At 44.2% G+C, this 22,864-nt stretch overlaps 1 protein-coding gene across 2 annotated transcripts in view; it reads left to right on the top strand.

The window, feature by feature from the left end:
* LOC138292492 (pentraxin fusion protein-like) overlaps positions 1 to 22,864 on the top strand; it is a 179,552-nt gene that overhangs the window by 86,594 nt on the left and 70,094 nt on the right. For both annotated transcript variants that reach the window (XM_069231115.1, XM_069231116.1), the window contains exon 15: positions 2,497 to 2,526. In XM_069231115.1, the coding sequence (XP_069087216.1) occupies positions 2,497 to 2,526 (30 nt within the window). The remainder of the gene's footprint in view (positions 1 to 2,496; positions 2,527 to 22,864) is intronic.

The raw sequence follows: 22,864 nt of genomic DNA, 5'->3' as shown, positions 1-22,864 counted from the left end.
ACCCAGTGGTCTGCCTTCTTTCCCAATTCTTGGGGAGAAATTGGACCATAGGCCTACCAGATGTTGATGCAGTTTGTCATTGAAGCAATTACTTAACAGACGTTCTTTCATAAACAAGTTATACAGCCCATCATAATCACTTACACCACTGCCAGTTATCTATCCATCTAATGTTTTTACTGAGAAGTCAACAAAATCAACCCAGGTCTGGCTCGAGGATTTTTGAGCCCCCCTGAACCTAATCCTGTACTCCTCAGTTGAGAATCCAAATCCCTCAATCAGTGTAGCCTTCGTGAGGTCATAAGATTCTGCATCTTTACCAGAGAGTGTGAGGAGTCTATCCCTACACTTTCCAGTGAACATTTCCCAAAGGAGAGCTCTCCAGTGAGATCTGCTTACTTGTCTTGTTGCACAAGCCCTCTCAAAAGTTGTGAACCACTTACTGATGTCATCACCATCTTCATATTTAGTTACAATCCTGTTGGGGATTTTTAGGATGTCAGTATTCTCTCTGACCCTATTTATGTTGCTGCCATCATTGATGGGAGTTAAACCCATCTCTTGTCTTTCCCTTTCTACGGCTAGGAGCTGCTTCTCCAAGGCCAATCTTTTGGCCCTCCTGGCTAACAGGATGTCCTCTTCATTGAGGCTGCACTCAGTGCTTACAGAGGTACTGGTCTCACCTGTGGAAGAACCAGGCTCTCTGACTATGATTTGTGGAGTCAGGGTTCTGGGAACCCAGTTATCCCTAATTAGGACAGGAGGGGTGAGTTTTTCCTCCTGTTCACTAATTTCCCCATCTGAAGGAGCATCCTCCACATCAGAGGGGTGGCCCCTTGTAAACTCTGTCAAGAGCTTCTAGAGCTTTGCCTTGGTAGGGTTGGTCCCAGTCTTTATCTTTTTTATTTTACAGAGAGACCTTAACTCTGACACCCCTAGATGCAGGTAAGGTGTGAGGTTGATTTCCATCACCATCTCGTCTGTCTGACTCATTATGACTCCAAACGTTGGGATTACTTTTTAAGAATCTAAAAACTTTTAAACTCAAAAAGACATGCTAACAGGGGCTTACACAAGGCCCTAGCAGGACTTTTAAAAATTTTGAAAAATAGTAAACAATTAAAAAATCAACTTCTAATGACAATTTTTTGAATTTTGCTGTGTGATCAGGTATTGGCTGAGTAGTCCAGCAAATGCAAAGTCTTAGACCCCACTGTTGATCCACCAATGTAGGAATTTGGCTCTGTATATACTATCTCAAAGTGAGAGATAGTGTGCACAGATCCAAGGGTTCCCCTTAGAGGTTGATATTGGCAAAATTAGATAATACTAATGCTCTATTTTGTGGTAGTGTGGTTGAGCAGTATGCTTATCGGAGGGTAGTGTTAAGCATTTGCTGTACACACACAGGCAATAAATAAGAAACACACACTCAAAGACTTAACTCCAGGCCAATAGGTTTTATATAGAAAAATATATTTTCTTAATTTATTTTAGAACCACAAGATTCAAGATTTGAGGAAGTGCACTCCTGAAGTGAAATGGGACTTAGAGGGCTATGTCAGAATGTAAAATCTCTGACCCTGTTGATCTTAGTTGGGGTATCTGACCAGTGCTTCTTTGCAATCAGCCTCAAATTGCACCTAGGTTTGGTTCCGCCACAGCCACTGATTATAGTGGTGTTTTGTCCTTTGTGGTGCTATTTCTATTTAAAACATTATCAATTCCTACCTCTGGTTTCCTTTATTGGATTGTTGTCATTTTGGTGCCGTTTAGTTTATTAAATGTTACCCTATCTTTCTAATTCGATTTTGTTTTTTTCTAGTTTTGTGTTTTGGCTTTATTACTGTTTTGATACTGCATAAATAGTTTACAAATTGCCTTAGGTTCACCCTACCTACTCTACCCATCGCTACCAGGGGGTTGAGTTTAGGTTAATTTAGTGACTTTGAAGCTTCACTCTAACAAGCTTTGAGATTATTTAAGGCGGGCAGTCGCCCACCCCAAATAATAATACAGTTTCTTACATAATAGAAGGAGGAAAGACACACAAGACTATATCGCAAAGTCAAGGTACTAAATAGAACACTGGTGTGGCAAAGGAGCAGAAAAAAGTATACTCCATTTTCACATATACATACAGAACTATTCCTTTCAGTTGCCATCAAGGTGCTTTTCCGCAGTGGGGAAGAGCAGACAGCAATGCAGCTTCTTTTATTCACAGAGCACAAGGGCGTAGATGTGGGAATGTGTATTTGAGAAGTACACTCTGCAGTCTTTGGCTACATTGACTTAAAACGTCTTTACATGGTAGACATCATTGTCAACATTTTGCATTGCATGCAGCCAAATGATGTCTAAAGTGCTGTTGTCTATCTGCTCTCTGTGACTTGTACCCAGAGTACATACTCTTTGCTTAGTTGCAGCGCAGACAAATTGCTTCTTTATTTCAATAGAAGATATTGTTAACACTGAACCCATTTCTTCTTTACCTAGGTACAACACCAGAAACTCACCAGATGCCCGGTAAGTAAAAGAATACGAAGGAAACACTTCTTCCCAACCACAACCACTCTGGTATTGTACTGAGAACAAACTGTGCAACACTACAATACATTGCGGTTACTATGTAGCTATACTGCAGATTTACAGTCCTATACTGCATGAGAATGTGTAGCGAGTAACTACAGAGGGGTTTTACTTTAAGGTTCTTAAGGGTTCCTTGCACAATGCAAATGTACTCACTTCTGGAGATGCTGTCACACAGAATTGTCACTTGCACTCAAACGTGAACTCAGCATCTGTTAACAAAACTTGGGTTCCTAGGCCATGGTTTGCTTTTTATATGTATATTCATGACCATCTATGCACTACTGTCCAGTAATATGAAAGTAATAAGGATATTTCCTAATTCTCAAAGCTTTTTGCGTGACATAGAACACTAGCCAGACAGTGGCTAATTAGTTCTGTAATAAGCTGTCATTTGCTATGTGCTACTGTTATACCTCAATGTTGACAGGGGGGTGGATTTCCTGAAGTAAGCAGGTTCAGTGATTATGGTTGTTTTTTTTAAGCCGTGCGGGTCCTTTCTTTAATCTATAACTTTGAACAGGAAGTGGGCAGCAGAAATCAGAGAATCCACAGACCTCTTGGTCCTTGAGTAAAAGGGGCAGTAAGGAGCATCAGCATCACATGACCTCACATGAAATCTGTCATGTCAAACCCCTCTAGAGAAATTGCCCATCTCAAGCGTGTGCTGGTGGTCTACTCTGCAGATTAACCTCTGCGTGGTATGAGAGTCTGTTTTAACCGTGAAGTTAGTTTCCAAAGTCCAAACAATAAATTGTTGATGATATATCAGGATTCTCTGGGTAAGTTTTCTAGAAATAAAATCTAGATATGTTTTCATGTTATTTTGTTCTTGGATAGGATACCCGCTAAGTGCCCAGCAGATGCATATAGTTCATGGCAGAATGGTTTATGGGTTAAAGGTATACCAGTATAGAACTGGAGGTCAACACAACTGCTTTGAATCAAGGCCTGGTGCTGCCAAAACCGTTTTCTTGCCCTGCTCACAAAGTCCAATAGTCTTTGGTTCACTGCTGATTATAAATTCTATAGCATCAATCAAAGCAGTCTCCTACATCATCTGTCCAGAGCAGGAAGGGGGTGAGTGGAGGATTCATGGAGGACAGGATGTTCCTAGCAATTGTAATTCAGACATAATTGTTGCAAATCAGGGATGAAATCTTGAATCATTTATCTTTGTGCTTTTTCTCAGTCTTACAACTTTTCTTTCTCAAGCTGATTGAGAACCTCTCTAAGTACATGGGAAACCAGTTTATCAGCTGAGAAGCTCATAGTCGAGGATAACCTTTTACAGCAATTCCTTGCTACTCTAACCAGTTTAAAATGATAAGAGAATCACCATCTTCACAAAACATTTAGCAACTGCCAGCTGTGTCTTAAACAGACTAAAGCCAGTCATTAAAATTGAAACCATTTCTCATAGTGTTAGCCTCTTTCCTCTCTTAATCCTCCTCAAACACCATCTTCCTCTACCACAGTTGTCACTCGTAATATAATAGTATGTCCCTATGCTTCTCTAATACACAGTCATTCCAGTCATTAGGGCTGCATCTCCATTTGCCCGATTTCAAGCTTGATGTCTTGGTTGGCTGAGAGTACTTGCTCTGCACTTGAAGTTTCTGTTCTGTGGTCTGCAGCAGCTTTGGTCCCTTCTGACTTCAGATCTGGATTTGTGGTCCCTCCTTAACAGGCTTGTCATGGAGGCAGTAGGGTACCCCTGTCTTGTGGGCATCGACACTTTTCTCTGCCCCCCACCTTGTTGGTGTCCAAGGGTTCCCTGACTTATGACATGAGTGCACGCACAACTTGGTTAACAACAGAAGTAGGATAGATGTTTGGTGATAAGTATTTCAATCAAAGTTGCCTCTGCAAAGAAGCAGCAATTCCCTGCATCTCTGACTTCACTTTGGCAGAGCATTTTATGAACTCTGCTGTTCCTCTGCTAGTGTGCTGTTTAGCAATGAACAAAACAGAGGTCCTTATTCAAATAGAAATACACTGTATGAAGTGTAATGTAGGAAGTTGGCTCTGTATATACTATCTCAAAGTGAGAGATAGTGCACAGAGTCCAAGGGTTCCCCTTAGAGGTTGATAGTGGCAAAATTAGATAATACTAATGCTCTATTTTGTGGTAGTGTGGTCTAGCAGTAGGCTTATCAGAGGGAAGTGTTAAGCAGTTGTTGTACACACACAGGCAATAAATGAGGAACACACACTCAAAGACTTAACTCCAGGCCAATAGGTTTTATATAGAAAAATATATTTTCTTAATTTATTTTAGAACCACAAAATTCAATATTTGAGGTAAGTACATAAAATGCAAGGTCCTTCATACAGGTAAGTATGGAACTTTGATTTAAAACAGTAGTACATACAGTTGTGGTTAAAATGGCAATAAGTTATTTTAAAAGTGGAAACTGCAAAAATCAACAGTTCCTGGGGGAGGTAAGTTTGGTTAGGTTTCTCAGGGTAAGTAAAGTACTTACACAGTCAGTCTCCTGGGCATAGGCAGCCCACCATTGGGGGTTCAAGGCAACCCCAAAGATAAAGCACCAGCAACACAGGGCCAGTCAGGTGCAGAGGTCAAAGGAGGGCCCAAAACACTTAGGTGCTCCGGTCCTAGTCTGTTTACAGGTAAGTACCTGCGTCCGCAGGGAGCAGACCAGGGTTTTTTTGTAGAGCACTGGGGGGGGGGACACACAAGCCCACAAAACACACCCTCAGCGGCACAGGGGTGGCCGGGTGCAGTAGGCAAAGTAAGCGTCGGGTTTGCTACAGAAAGCAATGGAGAGACCCGGGGGTCACGTAGGTGATGCAGGCAGGGCACAGGGGGGCTTCTTGGGATAGCCACTGACTGGGCTAGGAAGAGGGCTGCCTGCTGGTCACTCCTGCACCGGTAGGTGGTTCCTCACGGTCCTGGGGGCTGCGGGTGCAGCGCTTGGTCCAGGCATCGGGTTTCTTTGTTACGAGGCAGTCGCGGTCAGGGGGAGCCTCTGGATCCTCTCTGCAGGCGTCGCTCAGGGGGTGCAGGGAGGTCGACTCAGGGTGTCCACATCGTTGGAGTCGCCTGGGAGTCCTCTCTGCGGTGTTGGTTTCTCCAAACTCGAGCCGGGGGCGTCGGGTGCAGAGTGTGAAGACTCACGCTTCTGGCTGGAATTGGAGTCTCATTAAAAGTTGCTTTAAGGTTGCAAAGTTGTTGCAGTTTCTGAACAGTGCTGCTGTTCTCAGGAGGTTCTTGGTCCTTTAGGTGCAGGGCAGTCCTCTGAGTCCTCAGAGGTCGCTGGATGCGTTGCTGTGCAGGTTCTTTGAGTCTGGAGACAGGCCGGTAGGGCTGGGACCAAGTCAGTTGATGTCTCTATCGTCTCTGCAGGGTTTTCAGGTCAGCAGTCCTTCATCTTTCTTCAGGTTGCAGGAATCTGATTTCCTGGGTTCATGGTCGCCCTGAAAAACTAAATTTAGGGGTGTGTTTAGGTTTGGGGGCTGTAGCCAATGGCTACTGTCCTTGAGGGTGGCTACACCCTCCTTGTGCCTCCTCCCTGAGGGGAGGGGGGCACACTCCTATTCCTATTGGGGGAATCCTCCAAACTCAAGATGGAGGATTTCTAAAGGCAGGGGTCACCTCAGCTCAGGGCACCTTAGGGGCTGTCCTGACTGGTAGGTGACTCCTCCTTGTTTTTCTCATTATCTCGTCCGGACTTGCTGCCAAAAGTGGGGGCTGTGTCCGGAGGGGCGGGCATCTCCACTAGCTGGGATGTCCTGGGGTGCTGTAACAACAGGCAGGAGCCTTTGAGGCTCACCACCAGGTGTTACAGTTCCTGCAGGGGGAGGTGAGAAGCACCTCCACCCAGTGCAGGCTTTGTTCCTGGCCAAAGAGTGACAAAGGCACTCACTCCATGTGGCCAGAAACTCGTCTGGTTGTGGCAGGCTGGCAGAAACTGGTCAGCCTAGCACTAGGAGTCGGACTGGTATTCAGGGGGCATCTCTAAGATGCCTCTGGATGTATTTTACAATAAATTCCACACTGGCATCATTGTGCATTTATTGTGCTGAGAAGCTTGATACCAAACTTCCCAAATTTCAGTGTAGCCATTATGGAACTGTGGAGTTTGTAACTGACAGACTCCCAGACCACATAGTCTTTATGGCTACCCTGCACTTAAAATGTCTAAGGTTTTGCCCTCACCTGTGGTATAGTGCACACTGCTATAGGGCTGTAAGGCCTGCTAGAGGGGTGACTTACCTATGCCACAGGCAGTGGGTTAAGGGCATGGTACTCTGAGGGGAGTGCCATGTTGAGTAAGTCATTTTGTCCCCACCAGCACACACAAGCTGTGAGGCAGTGTGCATGTGCTGAGTGAGGGGTCCCCAGGGTGGCATAATACATGCTGCAGCCCTTAGAAACCTTCCCTGGCCACAGGGCCCTTGGTACCAGGGGTACCAATTACAAGGGACTTATCTGTGTGCCAGGGCTGTGCCAATGTGGGAACAAAGGTACAGTTTAGGGAAAGAACACTGGTGCTGGGGACTGGTTAGCAGGGTCCCAGCACACTTTCAATCATAACTGGTATCAACAAAAGGCAAACCGTTAGAGGGTAACCATGCCAAGGAAGGCATTTCACTACATGTAACTAAAGAAGCAATACTCTTACCCTGAAGTTGCACTGTAGTATTGTGATCTACCACAGACACTACTCCAATTACACTACACTAACCCTGGACAAAATACTCAAACACGCTTCTAGTTACACTACAGTCACACCGTGCAAAACCGTCACCTACAATGGTTTTGTTCTATAATTTCAATCAATTTCTTTTTTCAGCCACACATCGCCATAAAAGCACATAAAATACAAGACCTCAATTCAATAAAAACATTAAAAAGATCACGTTAAAACTTAAATAACTAAAAACCAGAAAAATAACAATATATTTAAAGGTAAAATGATAGAAAGAAATAATACAGGGAGTGCAGAATTATTAGGCAAATTAGTATTTTGACCACATCATCCTCTTTATGCATGTTGTCTTACTCCAAGCTGTATAGGCTCGAAAGCCTACTACCAATTAAGCATATTAGGTGATGTGCATCTCTGTAATGAGAAGGGGTGTGGTCTAATGACATCAACACCCTATATCAGGTGTGCATAATTATTAGGCAACTTCCTTTCCTTTGGCAAAATGGGTCAAAAGAAGGACTTGACAGGCTCAGAAAAGTCAAAAATAGTGAGATATCATTGCAGAGGGATGCAGCACTCTTAAAATTGCAAAGCTTCTGAAGCGTGATCATCGAACAATCAAGCGTTTCATTCAAAATAGTCAACAGGGTCGCAAGAAGCGTGTGGAAAAACCAAGGCGCAAAATAACTGCCCATGAACTGAGAAAAGTCAAGCGTGCAGCTGCCACGATGCCACTTGCCACCAGTTTGGCCATATTTCAGAGCTGCAACATCACTGGAGTGCCCAAAAGCACAAGGTGTGCAATACTCAGAGACATGGCCAAGGTAAGAAAGGCTGAAAGACGACCACCACTGAACAAGACACACAAGCTGAAACGTCAAGACTTGGCCAAGAAATATCTCAAGACTGATTTTTCTAAGGTTTTATGGACTGATGAAATGAGAGTGAGTCTTGATGGGCCAGATGGATGGGCCCGTGGCTGGATTGGTAAAGGGCAGAGAGCTCCAGTCCGACTCAGACGCCAGCAAGGTGGAGGTGGAGTACTGGTTTGGGCTGGTATCATCAAAGATGAGCTTGTGGGGCCTTTTCGGGTTGAGGATGGAGTCAAGCTCAACTCCCAGTCCTACTGCCAGTTCCTGGAAGACACCTTCTTCAAGCAGTGGTACAGGAAGAAGTCTGCATCCTTCAAGAAAAACATGATTTTCATGCAGGACAATGCTCCATCACACGCGTCCAAGTACTCCACAGCGTGGCTGGCAAAAAAGGGTATAAAAGAAGGAAATCTAATGACATGGCCTCCTTGTTCACCTGATCTGAACCCCATTGAGAACCTGTGGTCCATCATCAAATGTGAGATTTACAAGGAGGGAAAACAGTACACCTCTCTGAACAGTGTCTGGGAGGCTGTGGTTGCTGCTGCACGCAATGTTGATGGTGAACAGATCAAAACACTGACAGAATCCATGGATGGCAGGCTTTTGAGTGTCCTTGCAAAGAAAGGTGGCTATATTGATCACTGATTTGTTTTTGTTTTGTTTTTGAATGTCAGAAATGTATATTTGTGAATGTTGAGATGTTATATTGGTTTCACTGGTAATAATAAATAATTGAAATGGGTATATATATTTTTTTGTTAAGTTGCCTAATAATTATGCACAGTAATAGTCACCTGCACACACAGATATCCCCCTAACATAGCTAAAACTAAAAACAAACTAAAAACTACTTCCAAAAATATTCAGCTTTGATATTAATGAGTTTTTTGGGTTCATTGAGAACATGGTTGTTGTTCAATAATAAAATTAATCCTCAAAAATACAACTTGCCTAATAATTCTGCACTCCCTGTACATGACATTAGAGATCCAAAGTCACAGCAAAAGATAACATATGGTTCATTTAGTAACATCCGATTAAGTAGAAGAGAAATGGGCAATGTAGAAGTCCCTGCACCTAGCTTATAAAAAGATGAGCTGAACTTTTCTGTCTATATCTCCACATATATAGAAGAAAACGGGAAACAGCAAAAACAATTGGCTGTACTGTGTTGGATCTAAAAATCCTAGAGCCCGATCTATAATCCCTAACCCCCAGGTTACAACACAGCATCTTAATTAATTTCCTCCAACAAGCGCGATGCTGTGGGCAAAAAAAAGGGAACATGATCAATTATTACTTTTGTTAGGACTTAAGGATCAACTTACATCTAGTTTGGTGGGGGGGTGATGCTAATAAGCAGTGAATGAACATAGCGGCAAAGACCCAATCTGAAACCTACTATACAATGTTTTAGCAAACGGGGGCTCAATCGTATCCTCGTATTCTTCCAGGGAAAAAGCATCTTTGTACTCAAGAAAAGCTGAAGTCGAAGAGCCGGCCCTCCCAGACCTGTAGAGCCTTCCATCCACACAACTCCAATAGATAACCGTGAGCGCATTTTTTGAAACACTACTTGCAGATTCTGGATTCTCCCAGAGATTCTCACAACCAATCTCTGATAGGCCTCGTTTGATAAACCTCAGCCAAGTGATCCTGCCCGGCCCTGGGAGCTTTCGAATTTCATCTAAATTCATCCGATAGGACCCTAAGTCTGCAGAGGACCAGATCCTCCTCCAATACAGCAGGGGTTTGAGATGTATGACCTAGGTCTAATCAGAGGTGAGTAAGTGGGGTACTGGCAGGTAGGTTAGTAAGTAGTCGCAAAAAATGGTTCTCAACCAATTCCATGTCACTAGCATTATCGTGCCCCCTAAAGTTTACTGCCACATAATGCCCCCACCAGGGTTTGCAGATTATAGATTTGAAGGACAGGGGTTACCAGACAAAGGCCCTCGGAAGACCCTTGGAATACCTCCTGTGTAGTGTGCTAACCTAAGTTTGCACTTCTGTATCTGGGTCGACCAACCAAAATGCTCATTGAGGGCATACCCCAGGTATTTAAATGTACAGACTCTCTCCAGGGGAACACCATTGCAAACCGGGTGTGATCGAGTTGAGCAGCAGGGATTCAAGACCATGTATTTTTTTTTTTAGGGTTGATCACCAGCCCTCTCTACCTGCAGAGGATACCAAACTGGTCCAGTAAGTTTTGCATACCTATAGGCGATTTCGAGACCAATAGGGCATTGGCCTCCTCTTGAATTTTTCTCCCTTACCAGGTTTTCAATGTTACAGAAAAGCTTGTCTGGCTCGTCCAAGTAACCATTCAAGCGCGGATCATATAGTTTTTATTTTTTAAATATACCTAATCCAGGGGATGGCTTGCACGTTACATTGCGCAAGACAATCTTTAATGATATTACGAGTGAAGTGTAATTCTTCGGAGATTCAAATTTTAATCCACATCAAAACTGGAGCGAGACCAACCTTATCTTCCAGGAAATCCACCCCAAGTTCATAGGGGTACCTAGTAGTCTGTTTAAAAATGTATTTTCTGCATGTTGCAAGGATACAGGTATTATATAGCCCCATACTCCTGCACCGTATGTGCCTGCACTAACGGCTTTACTTTTATATAGTGTGATCATTTCAGCTACAGACTTACGTCCCAATTTCTAGCAAAACTAAAAATAGTCTCCCAGGAGGCCTCCATCCTTGTCTTCACTGGACAGCTAGTCTTTCCCACTGCATATTATTGCTGAACATAAAACCTATGTAATTAAAATCTCTCGTCTTTGAGATCTCTATGCCTCCAATAAAAAATTGTCTTGTCTGGGTATTCCTTGGGCCACAGGTCATAATATAACATTTCTGAAAATTTACCTTAAGTTTTCGGTTTTCCATAAAGTTATTGAACCCATTTAGAAGTAACTGTAGCCTGTTTGCTGTATATGTGATCAGCACAGCGTTGTCCGCATATAATAATAGTAGGACGGGGCAGGACCAATTATAGGAACATCATAGGTGAAGGATAATAAGAATGTCTCCAGGAATAGGAATAAAAAAGGAGCTAAAATACAACCCTGCTTTACAATGGCAATGAGTGGGTATAGTCTCCCTGTTGAGAATAAAGGATTTTAGTCTGCGTGTTTTGATGCAGGCTTCTAACAACATGTAGAAAAACGGGGCCTATCCCTGCCCCGGCTGTGATTTCCCATAAAATATCTCTGTCCACTGAGTCAAAGACACAGGAGCGATCCATAAAGGCAAAGGTCACGGCCCCTCTCCTGGCCTTGACGTATTTATCAAGTATCAGAGATAAACTTAGGGCTTGTTCTGCTGTACCTAAACCAGGATGGAACCCATATTGGGTTTCAGAAATGAAAAGCTTTCCTTTCACCTCAGCTTCCACTTCGGCCAAGATTACTCTACTAAAATCTTTTCCTGAGGCATCAAGCAGAGTACGAGGCCTATAGTTGGAGGGGATACTCCTTGCTCCTTTTTAAAAAATAGGCATTATTATTGATTCCCTCTGAGTCTCAATCGGATCCCAATTAACCACTGCTCTGAAATATTAGTGAGCACCTGAGCCCAAAAATCAAGGTTGTGTTTGATCAGCTCGGCTAGGACCCCATCTTGGCTCGGCCCTTCCTCTGTTGTGGAATTAACAATTGCCTTTTGCATAGTGGCTACCAAAATGAGCTCACTACTTTTTAATAACTTCACTGCTGAAAGAGGGTCAATGGTCTTAGATAAGGACTAGTTATCTCCACAAGATAAAATACCTGTGAAGTGACCCACCCAATCTTTTTCCAGAATGTGACATCCTACGCCTGTAGACTGTTTTCCTGAGGAAAAACAGGACGATTAATTACTTCCTAAAATGCCCGCCAGTTATCTTTCAAGAGTGCTGCTGCTTCCAAGTCTTTCCAAGCTCCCACTCTGATGTCGGCTTTCCTATTATCTATCAATTGCGTGTAGGGCCTTCTTGCCTGCCTAACTATATTGTGATCCATGGGAACTAGATTTGTTACCTTTTTTAAGGCTTTATAAGCTATTATGCAGTCTCGTTTGAACCACCATTGGACAGGATACTCTTTTCGGGACTTGTTTGAGGTTAAGGCTTCTACTATTGAGCAAATCTCAGAAAAGCTTCTACAGATATTCACTGGATCGCTGTATCCGATAGGCAACATTCAACCTATGTCCCTTTCTTTAGATTCAGGTCTCTAAAGACTACATCAGGGTTAATATATGACCATTTTCTCCATAACCCCCCATTCAAAGCATATACTAAGGGGGGATTTGGCTTAGTGGCTTGTGAGACTGGCTGTAGGAATGCAAAACTAATACATGGGGTATATGATGATCACTGAAGGGAGAGGGACACACCTCAAAATGTTCAAAATAGGGGAATAGGTCTGCAGGCAAAAGAACATGGTCAGTCACACTGCCTTTTTCTCTTCCCACTAAGGTTGGCACTTCACTACAACCTTCACTGGTTAATTCTGAGGCAAATTATTAGCTAAAGTTAAGCCAGTTAGCACTTTCCCATATGCTGACAGCTAAAGTGGCCCACATACTCCCCTTGTTCATTTCTGATTCCCCAAACCCGGGACCGACCATGGGGACACTTGACAATGTTAAAATCTCCCATCCAAATAATAGAGACCTATCCTGGCTCTTTATCTATTAAAGCTGTTACACTGTCTTCCACAGCCTCAATAATCCCCAAGGGCTGAGCACAGAAAAAGTTATGGTAAAAGTTGATTAAAATAATGTTACCTACTCTAGGTGAATATCATTTTAAAATTTGATAATGCGAAGTAGAGCTCAACATCTTAGCACTTAAAGAACTTAGGGCCAGATGTAACAAAGGGTTTTACCCATTCTGTGTCTATGGGAAAATGCTTCAGTACATATGGCCCCTAGTGAGGTGTAAACCAAAACCATCAAGTCCCCCTTTCCCCTGCCTGCAGCTGATGGAGTAGCGGGGGGAACCAAATTAGTGAAACCGATCCAGTGTCATCGGTTCACTACTGCATACCCAGGTCTCCTGGCAGCAAACAATATCAAATTTATTACTAAAGGATATCCACTCATTATTAAATTTAGAGTTCAGCCCCGCTATATTTTAAGCGAGGAGCTGTAACGTCTGATCAGGGTTGCCAGGTGAGTCTTTTGGCGTGGCTACTGCAGACTCCGCTTCCTTTGCCCAATTAATCGAGTTGACATCTGTCGCTGTACTCTTGTATGATATAATCCCCATTAGGCTAACAAGAACAGATGAGCCTTCAAGTGAGGGGCCTCTGGAATCATAGGTGGATGGCCGAGATGAGTTGGAATGGGGTGGATTAGTAATAGTGTGATCTCTCAAGTGGTACCCTCTCTTTCCCAGGGGGTTGGGGGACATATCGTTGGGAAGTGACACATGTTCCCTTATGACTAGGATCAGCAGGTTCCTCCTTAAAAGGGCTTTTATCTAGATGGCTTTGTCGCGGGTCCGAGAACTTCCCCCACAGATTTGTAGTACTATTGAGTCAAACGTTTAACTCCAGTCCTGAAAGTTGGAGAAATCTATTTGATGTCAAAAGCTAAGGAGCTTCCTGTGAGGTTACTCTTGTCCTGGGACCGTTACGTTTTACATTCCGCCAGTGTGCTTTAATTTGAGATGGGCGGTAAAAGTATCCTAATGGCAAAATGTGCATAGCTGCAAAGTGCTCTCAGTAGTAACACGTGTGCCAGATGTTATCAGACGGCTCTGGATATCTGCAATTAATTACTAAACAATCACCTCGTATTGATTTAGGGGAGGGGACAATCCATTTGACTCTTATCACCATGAGAGCATCGCCATATTCCCTGATAGCAAAGCTAGTATGTTGAGTCAGCCAGTGACAAACATTATTTTAAGATCTGTATACGTTTCTTCAGTTAAAACTGCCACATAGGGAGTACACTCCGAAGATAGATTTAAAACCTGGTGCGGTTTTATTGGATTTAGCTCGTCCGATGGTCTACTTGCACTCACAGGTTTAGGAGGCCACTTCCCCCGAGAGTTACCCAAAGTGTCACCTGAAATTGGGGATCCTTCTCCCCAGGGCCCACGTCGGCAGAGGCAGCCACGTTGGTGTCTGACGGTGTCTGAGATTCCTCTCCCCCCTGATATGCTGTGTACTGGCACACTGTTTCCATGTCTGGAAGGCATGGGAATACTTTGGGAAACACAATGACATGAGTTCTCAGGATTTACACTTGAAGTTGCAATGATAACCGCAATGTTAATTCTTACATAACCCCTTTTTAGAGTATTTCGCTTCTTCACAAGCAGGGTGATGGCTGAATTCACACTGTTAATCAATAGGGGCTGAAACTCTTCCCATGAGCAGTTCTGAATTTCTTTACCCGGGTCCGTAAGGGAAGAATACGCCACCACCTGTTGTGGTCCTACAATGGGCGCTCCGAAGACGTGTTTGGTAGGCTGCTTGTTTGATTTCCCTGGCACAGTCACGGGGTAGATCTTATCTTTCTTTTTTTCCTCACTACAGGTTCACCCTCATCGTTGATTTTGTCTCCGTCACTACGGCGGATTCCCCCGCTCCTAGCATTCATCTCAGCGACATTCTGCCCCTCACTGGCCTTATCCACACAGCGCACTGCACCAAGGCCCCCATCATCGGCATCTTTACCCCTTTTGTAGGGGAGGACAAACTTGTGCGTCTGTGAGTGATACTTAAAGCGTCGCCCCTATCAAGGGAAAGCCGGCGTTTCGCGAGCTCGATCTCTTTCAACGCCACAGTTACAGTTCGAGCTAAAAAAAACAGTTCAGAGTACTGCCAGGGTTGGGGTTAGCGGTATTGGTAGCAGAACTGTCTTTCCCCGCCACTAGTTTCCTTTTATGCACAAAATATTGTTTTACGCTGTAGATATTTAATGCAGCGCTCAGCTCATCACAGCATCAGGCGCTTTCCCAGATGAAAAGGCCCAGGGGAGTGGCTCAGTGCGGCCTCCTTTGGGATTGGATGGGCAAAGACGGGCCTGCATAGGCGCTTTTGAAGCATTGTCGTGTTGGCCCGCCCACCCGCAACAGGTTGCACTCTGGGGGATTAAGTCCCACCCCAGAGAGTTGCAGCACAAACACAGAGTTTAGGGCCACATTGATAAGCTGACCGATGTTTCCCGCGCTACGGCACTGTGTGAGTGCTTTTGAGCGATTTCGGGCTGGCACCGCCCTCCCACAACAGGTTGCACTCTGGGGGATTAAGTCCCACCCCAGAGAGTTGCAGCACAGCCACAGAGTTCAATGACCCTCTTTGGTAAGCTGTCCGATGTCTCCCCATGCCAGTAGTAATACAAGAGGTTAAAAAATGGAGGTTAAGCTCACCCACTACAATGCTGGAAAGGATGTCTGAAAGAGATTCGTGTCTGCAATAGACATTAAACAAACACAGTGAAACCGCAACAGGAAAATGCAATGTAACACATAATACATCTGGAGAGCCTAAATCAATTACTTTTGTAGTACAGCCCACGGTGGTTTTGATCCATATTGCAAGGCCCCCCGATGGCTGGTCTTTGACCAAAACTAGCAAACCCTGACCGAAATTGTGGGGTAATAGCTGTAGTCTTCTGGAACATACACATGTCAAATTGGTCAACAAAATTACCCCAGTCAGTGCAAGCCAATTTGTTCTTGATGCTAGCAAGTTTCAAGAAGGCAACTTTAAAAAGAGTTTCAACATTAGAAGGTAGTGGGTGCTAGTAGAAATGCTGGGGGCAACAACTACGGGGGGTGGTGCTGATCATAAACTGTGGTGAATAGTAACATATTGTTGGTGAGGTGGTTGGGGGCATCAAGGACTGGATGTGGGAGAGCACCTATTTCAATAGGCTGAAATACTTTGGGATTACTTCCTGCTACCATGCCTGCCAATATGCCAGACACCCTCTGTCGATCCAGGGGTTGAAGGAGTCAATCATGAGCATCCAATTCTGAGAGCGGCCAATACCTGTTACAGATAGGGGTGGTAAATGCACCTAGTGTGACCACTCAATGGTTTGGAATCCCTCTCCCTTCTGGCTGTCTAAAAGTGCCAGGAGGGCTAGGTCTGTAAAAATAACCCAAAGGGACAATACTTTCTGCTGCACTTACATTATCAAATATAGAACCAGTTCTGATCAGGCTTTGCGCCAATCCCAGGTACCTAAAGTTTACTACAACACAATCCCCTTCTAATGAATTGGCTGATTGGCCAATCCACCCAAATCTTCTAACCAGTAAAATGTCATCATTATACGAAATTACTAAGGCAGTGTTTCATGTAAGCCAATGACAAACGTTATTTTTGAGTTCCAAAAATGATTCCTCCCTATTGGATTGAAGAGGTGGTACGTTAGCAAAAACCACCACATACGGGCAACATTCATGAGGAAAATTCAAATGTGACTTAGTAAGTAAAGTATGAGACTGGCCAGATGATTCATTTGCACTATTCAACCCACCAGACCTTTTTTGCCCATGGCCTACTATATCAAGACTTACTTCAGGCGTAGGCCCTGCCAAGGTACTATATTAGACGTATTTCCAGTTGGAACAGCAATTTCCATGGGGGACAAGAGCCTCTAAACAACAACATTATGATTAGTGATGTTAATACCATCCCCACTACTGGGAGGTGCTTGGCCATGTAATTGAAAGGGGTACGTCAATGGCAGTAGGTTGTTCAATTCAGAGGCGAGTTCCCGGATATCCCCTTCCAAGGTGCATATCCAATCCACAAGGGGGGAAATTGCAGAAGTCACAATAGTTTTATTGTTATCCACAATGTTTTCCCATGATAATCTAGCCCCCCCATCATCCAGGACAGTATTAGTAGTTGATGGCAGATCCACCTGCGGAACACTTGGAGAGCAGATTTCCTTGTACGACTGGGGAAACAGATAGAAGGCCCCTGCTTCTTCGGTTGGGCAGGAATAGGACCTTGTTTAGTTTTCCTCTTCCTGCTGGCTGCTGGGTCGCAAAGACTAAAACTCACTGGCAAATCAGACACCTCAAGCATAACCAAAGGGGGCTCCCCATCCAAAGTCATCAGGTTAGCATGACTAGCAGCCTCAGGGGTGGGTGAGCTACAGCAGCTTACAGAGGATACTTCAGGGGTACCGGGCTGTAATAAGAACCTGCTCGATGACCGGTTCCCCATTTTAAGGGACAACCGCCTCTTTGCCAGGTCTATTTCCTTGGTGACCACGTTTGCTGCTTGAGCCAGGAAAGAGCCCATCGTACCAGTTTTGGAATTAATAGAGGCACTATCCTTCCCTCCAACCAATTTGCACTTGCCTATGGCTAATACCTAATAGCTGGCCCATCCCAAGGGATGTAAAAAAGGACTCACCAGGATGCTAATGATACGATGAGCAAGGAGTCAAGGACGGTGGCCCATCCCAATCTCTTCCAGGCGGTGACAGGCAAAGACGGGCTCAGACTAGGCCCAGGTGCATCCCGCGCTGAGAAAGCCAATATGCACTCTAAGCGCGTTGGAACCAACAGCCCAACCCCCTCCTTCCTTGTATCATCACCTCCGGGTACTAAGGATTCTAGCAGCTGTAGTCAGGGGTAGGGAAGTGCAGGCAAATGCACAAAAGGGGTCAGAGCCCCGCTCCTGTAATGCTGTATGGGTCCTGTGCTGCAGGAGGCCGGTATGAGCAATAAGGGTTTTAGAACCAACAGCTCCACGTACTCCTTTCTCAACTTTGCTTAACCTGGGGCAGGGAAGTGCGGGCAAATGCAGAAAAGGGGTCAGAGCCACAACTCCTGTGATGCTGTATGAGTCCCACCAATTTGAAAATAGTCATGCTGTTGTGTTATACGGTTCCTACAAATTAAGGACTGTTTATATTGGTCAACTGTAACATCAGCATATCGAGACGCAGTCTACCTATATCATCAGAAAAGGTTAAAGCAATTCCTAGCTAGCTCACAGTGTCCCATCTGTATCCCTCAACCTGACAGGGTACCAGATTGTGCTTGCAACCTCAAACATTACTCACTCTGATTCCCAAGAAAATCATGAAAACAGATCTACCCTTCTGTTGTTACTCTGCGTACCCAAGACAAGACACAAGGAAGATGCAGGAATGTTGATTAAAACATTTATTGCAACAATCTTATTCTTGCATAAAAAACGTGGGCTGTGCTAACTAGGCAAACTAGACCGAGCTTGGTAACCAGCATTACAACTATGGTGAAGAAAAATTAATAATTCAACCTTGATAATGTTGTTGTATTGGTGCACTCCTATCTCTACCTACCTAGGCTATCAGGAGCATAGTGTGAGCACCCTCTGCCAGATCAATTGGGAAGACCCAACCGCCATACCTGGATAGATGTATTGGGAAGCCGATAAGGTGTAGTGCAAGCTATGGTCGTGCAAGGCAGGGGTCAGAATCAGCATCGGAATCAGCAGGGCTGTATCTTGGGCACAGCGAGACACGTTCCTGGACAATCCTAGTCTAAATTCTCCTCTGCCAAATATGATGCAGAGGCAGTTTAGAAAATACGCACACCATTTGTGTCAAAACGGTGTGAAAGGTGCAGGCTCAATGCTATAATATATCTATGGGTGAAGAGCTGTCTCTAGGGGAAATCTCAATACTTGGGGCGTCGTGTTCTGTGTGCTAAGCCTTTGACAAAGTGTATCGACAGGATGGCCGCAGAGGTTACTAGAAACAAGCTGCGTGCTTGACAATTTCTTAGTACATTACCTCAATAGTGAAAAGGCATTTAAAGGGTGACCATCATAAAGAAATGCTAAGTTTAAAAATATGCATTTAAACATGGAGAAACTAAGCAGGCCCTGACATTGCTTTACCACAGTAGTATATAAGCACTTGCACCAATGTTAGTTTGCATTTACAATGCAATCTTACCAGACAATTTACTTATCTACACCGGGGTTACTCATACAGTACAAAATAGTTACCTACGCTGCAGTTACTCTGTATTAACATTGCACTGTATACTCATTTATACATGGGTTACTCTTTAATTACACTTCAGTCACACTGTAAAAATATATACTAGCATACTCTTGGGTTACTCAGGAATTCATTGCTGTCTCACTGTACAGTATACTCATCACCCTCGATGTTATTCTGGAATTACAGGACATAACATACTTGCCTACTTTAGAGTTATTCAATAATTGCAATCACACTGCAGTTGATTGCTTGTGTTCTGGTTCGGGGAGTGCTTGGCCTGGAAGTTCGAACTGGACTGCTCCTAATGGAGAAGACTGATTTGCTTATGGCTCAGTACAAACTGAGGTGGCATGGTTGGCAAAAAAACACAAAGGGTTGGAATGCTACCCGAGTGCCTATCAGTTTCTAGACAAATTGAAAGCATTCCTCCCATCACCCTTTGAGCAATTGGTGATGTACAATACAATCAGCTACACTCTGATTTATTTTGGAATTACTCTGCAATCTTATAGCACAACATATCTACACCTACTTTACTTTGTACTCACCTACAATTAGATTACTTTGGAATTACACACTAGTTCCCTATGCCATAGAACCTTACTGTGGGTATTTTAGAATTACACCACAATCGCACGGCACAATAGACTCACCTACACTGAATCCAGATGCATTTCCAATGGTGCCTTCAACCAAAGGGTCAAAGAAACTAGAGGCCATGGTCAAAAAAGTATTTCTGAAATCTGCCTGGAGCACGAAGAGGTTTGGAGATCAAACTATCAGGTGAAGGATTTGTAGAGAGGAAGACAGACTCATCTAGTAATGTCCTAACTCAGCAGACAATAAGGGCCTGATATGGAGTTTGGCAGACAGGTTATTCCATCACAAACGTGATGGATATCCCGTCTGCTACATTACTATTTCCATAGGAAATAATGGAATCATAATATTACGGATGGGCTATCCGTCACATTTGTGACAGAGTAACCCGATCTGCCAAACTCTAAATCAGGCCCTAAGTCTTTTGACCGGAGGGTCAGATGTTGGTTTCGTCCATGCTGCTTTGATGGACTCAATTAGAGCTTCACTCAATGGGAAACACAGTTCTGAAGCCGCCAAAGCAGGCTGTAAGATCTTGATGAAGATGTTCAGTTTGGTCTCAAAGATAGGAAGACACGATTTTAGGACCTCCTATGCCTTCTTCAAAACAGCTGTAAATGCAGCAGCACTGGGGGTGCTGACTGCAAAGGGCACTCCATTTCCAGATTCTGGCTAGGTGTCCAGACTGCCAGCATTTTGTAGTGCTAAATAGTCCACTGTGTCTGAATCTGCAGTAGGGAATAAGTAGGCCATTTCACTGCTGTCACCATCCTAGAGGGGAATTGTTTGAGGCATCTGTATTTGGTGAGAGACTGACCTAAAAATGTCCCCCATTGTCTGCCAGTACTCTTAGCACAGGACAATTTTGGGTGCCTTTCTTGTAACTGGCCTCTGGCAAATGTTGTGTGCCTTGCTAGACCACATCAATATGGCTTTCAACTGCAAAGAAGGTCCATGAGGACATGTGGATCCCGTGATGATGTTGGCATCAATGTTGATGGTGCCAGTGCAGGCATCAGAGAAGAAATCATCGGCAGAGTACTGAATGCCAGTGTGGCTCCGAACGGCACTGGGAGTGTGCCCTGTGGTAGGTCCCTGGGGCAGATTGCCATCAGAGGCACACCTGCTGGTGAAGGAAAAGTCAGGGGCACAAATCGCTCCATTAGGTCTGCTGGCCCACAAGAGAGAACTGAATTATTTTTGCACTCGATCATGGCATGCAAGAATTGTGCTGGGTAGGCGCAGGGTGCTAAAAGTTCTGGATAGTCCAAAAAGGGCTTTGGCATTGGAGCAGGGACTGATGTCGGGGAAGGGTTCATCCCCCGGAGTGATGTCTACTAGCTCTGGCTCACAGGAGGACTCTGCTGGAGATGGAGATCATTGAGCACTTAGTGGGAGCGGCATCTGGATGAAGAGTTATTGTTTCTTCTCCTGTTCTTGTGTTTCCCTTTTCCTCATTTGAAGACTTTGAGGACAAAAGAAGAGTGTGACTTGGATCCTGATGTTGAGAGCAACCTACACCAACCTTGACACTCTGAACATGCACACCATTAAATGGTTTGCCTCTCACTCCTTTATCACCATTGTGTTTATGAGACCACTCTTGCTCCAAGGCTTGGATTTATGCTCCGGTCCCAAACACACCTCACATGGTCAAAAAGGCATATCTGTCCATGGTATTAACAGGAAGCTTTAAAGCCTAACTTTTTAGGGGAGACATCCTCAAGGCACTGCACAAAGAAATCATACATGTGGGAAATCTTCACAAGCATAGCTTCAGATCCACGCTGACAGGCGTAGAAAAAAGGGAACTGACCTAAGGACACTGGGATGGCCCTATTTGGCTCCACTGACTTAAGAAAAATCCAACACTACCTGTCAGCAAAGAAGAGCTATGGCAAACACTCCCACATCCGTTCTAGTGGCAGCGGGTGTTGAAAAGGAGAGGAATCTGCATGTACAAGTATCCATAAAAGAGGAGAGTGAGGATGCTTGTACTTCTCCACCCAAATATTTATACAAGTCTTTATAAACTGAGAAAAGGCACTGGCTTGCAAGCTCAGTGAAGAGGAAGCTTCAGAGAGGCTTGTGTGTTTCTTATTCAATTAGCAAGCAAAAATGACAGACATCTAAGGGTTGGATATAAAGATGTATGGGAAGGAAACTATATGATCTAAAGAGAAGGTGCTAAATTCTCTGTTTGAGGATTCACAGCCGCTGGAATTACCCATGCCATAATGATAGAACAGCAAAAGTGATTTAGTCATAGGATTCTCTACCAACAGCAAATCTGACAACAAAGGATTTACTAATTCCACCACGAATTGGAGCTTATTTTTACCATCCGACACTAATTCAGGCCTCAAGTTTGCTGAAGTGTCTGTTTGCTGGAGGCCCCTTTTGCAGGAGCATGCTCATTCTTAGGATCAAAAAGACAATGGATTCTCTAGCCTTGGAGTCTGACAGGCAGGAATCACATGGTGTCAATGTCCTCCAAGTAACCAAATACTCACTTCACACCTCCACCCTCACCCAACAATGCACTTAATTGTAAGATTTGCTCTACGAAAGGGCACTCCAAAAAAGGCCGTGGGCTGTTGTTCTCTGATGTTAGGCAAAAAGTCACAACCAGATCATGACTCTCGGTCCAAAGAAGGAGCCACTTCTCTTGGTGGATGAATGCTGCCACCATCTCGTTGCTCTGCTCCAAAGGAAGAATTGCACTAAAACTGAAAGAAGAAAACAGATGTTAGCCCAACAGAAGAGGGAGGACTTGTGACGTGCCCCAGGAGAAGGATGAGAACCTCTGAAGGAACTGCAACGATCACAGGGATGGATTTTGTGCCAATGCGTGCAATGTAATTACTGACAAACAGAAAGCAGAGCACCTCTCATGAGAATTACTGACTATCCGATTAAGGGTTTGGGACATATGTAGGAAATCCACCCTTTCAGTGTGATGACCCCGGATTTTTCACCTTTTGCTGGACCATATTTTTGAGCTAGCTGTAGAACTTTGTGCACTTTACCTCTGCTAACCAATAGGAAAGTGCCTGTGCTCTTCCCTTTTAAACATGGTTGAAAGGACATAACCCTAATTGGCATATTTAACTTACCTATAAGTCCCTACTGTATAGCACAAGG

Source organism: Pleurodeles waltl, chromosome 4_2 (genome assembly GCF_031143425.1).
Source record: "Pleurodeles waltl isolate 20211129_DDA chromosome 4_2, aPleWal1.hap1.20221129, whole genome shotgun sequence".
NCBI classification, from domain to species: Eukaryota; Metazoa; Chordata; class Amphibia; order Caudata; family Salamandridae; genus Pleurodeles; species Pleurodeles waltl.
The sequence above is the reverse complement of the archived record's forward strand: the minus strand, read 5'-3'. Positions and strand labels throughout refer to the sequence as shown.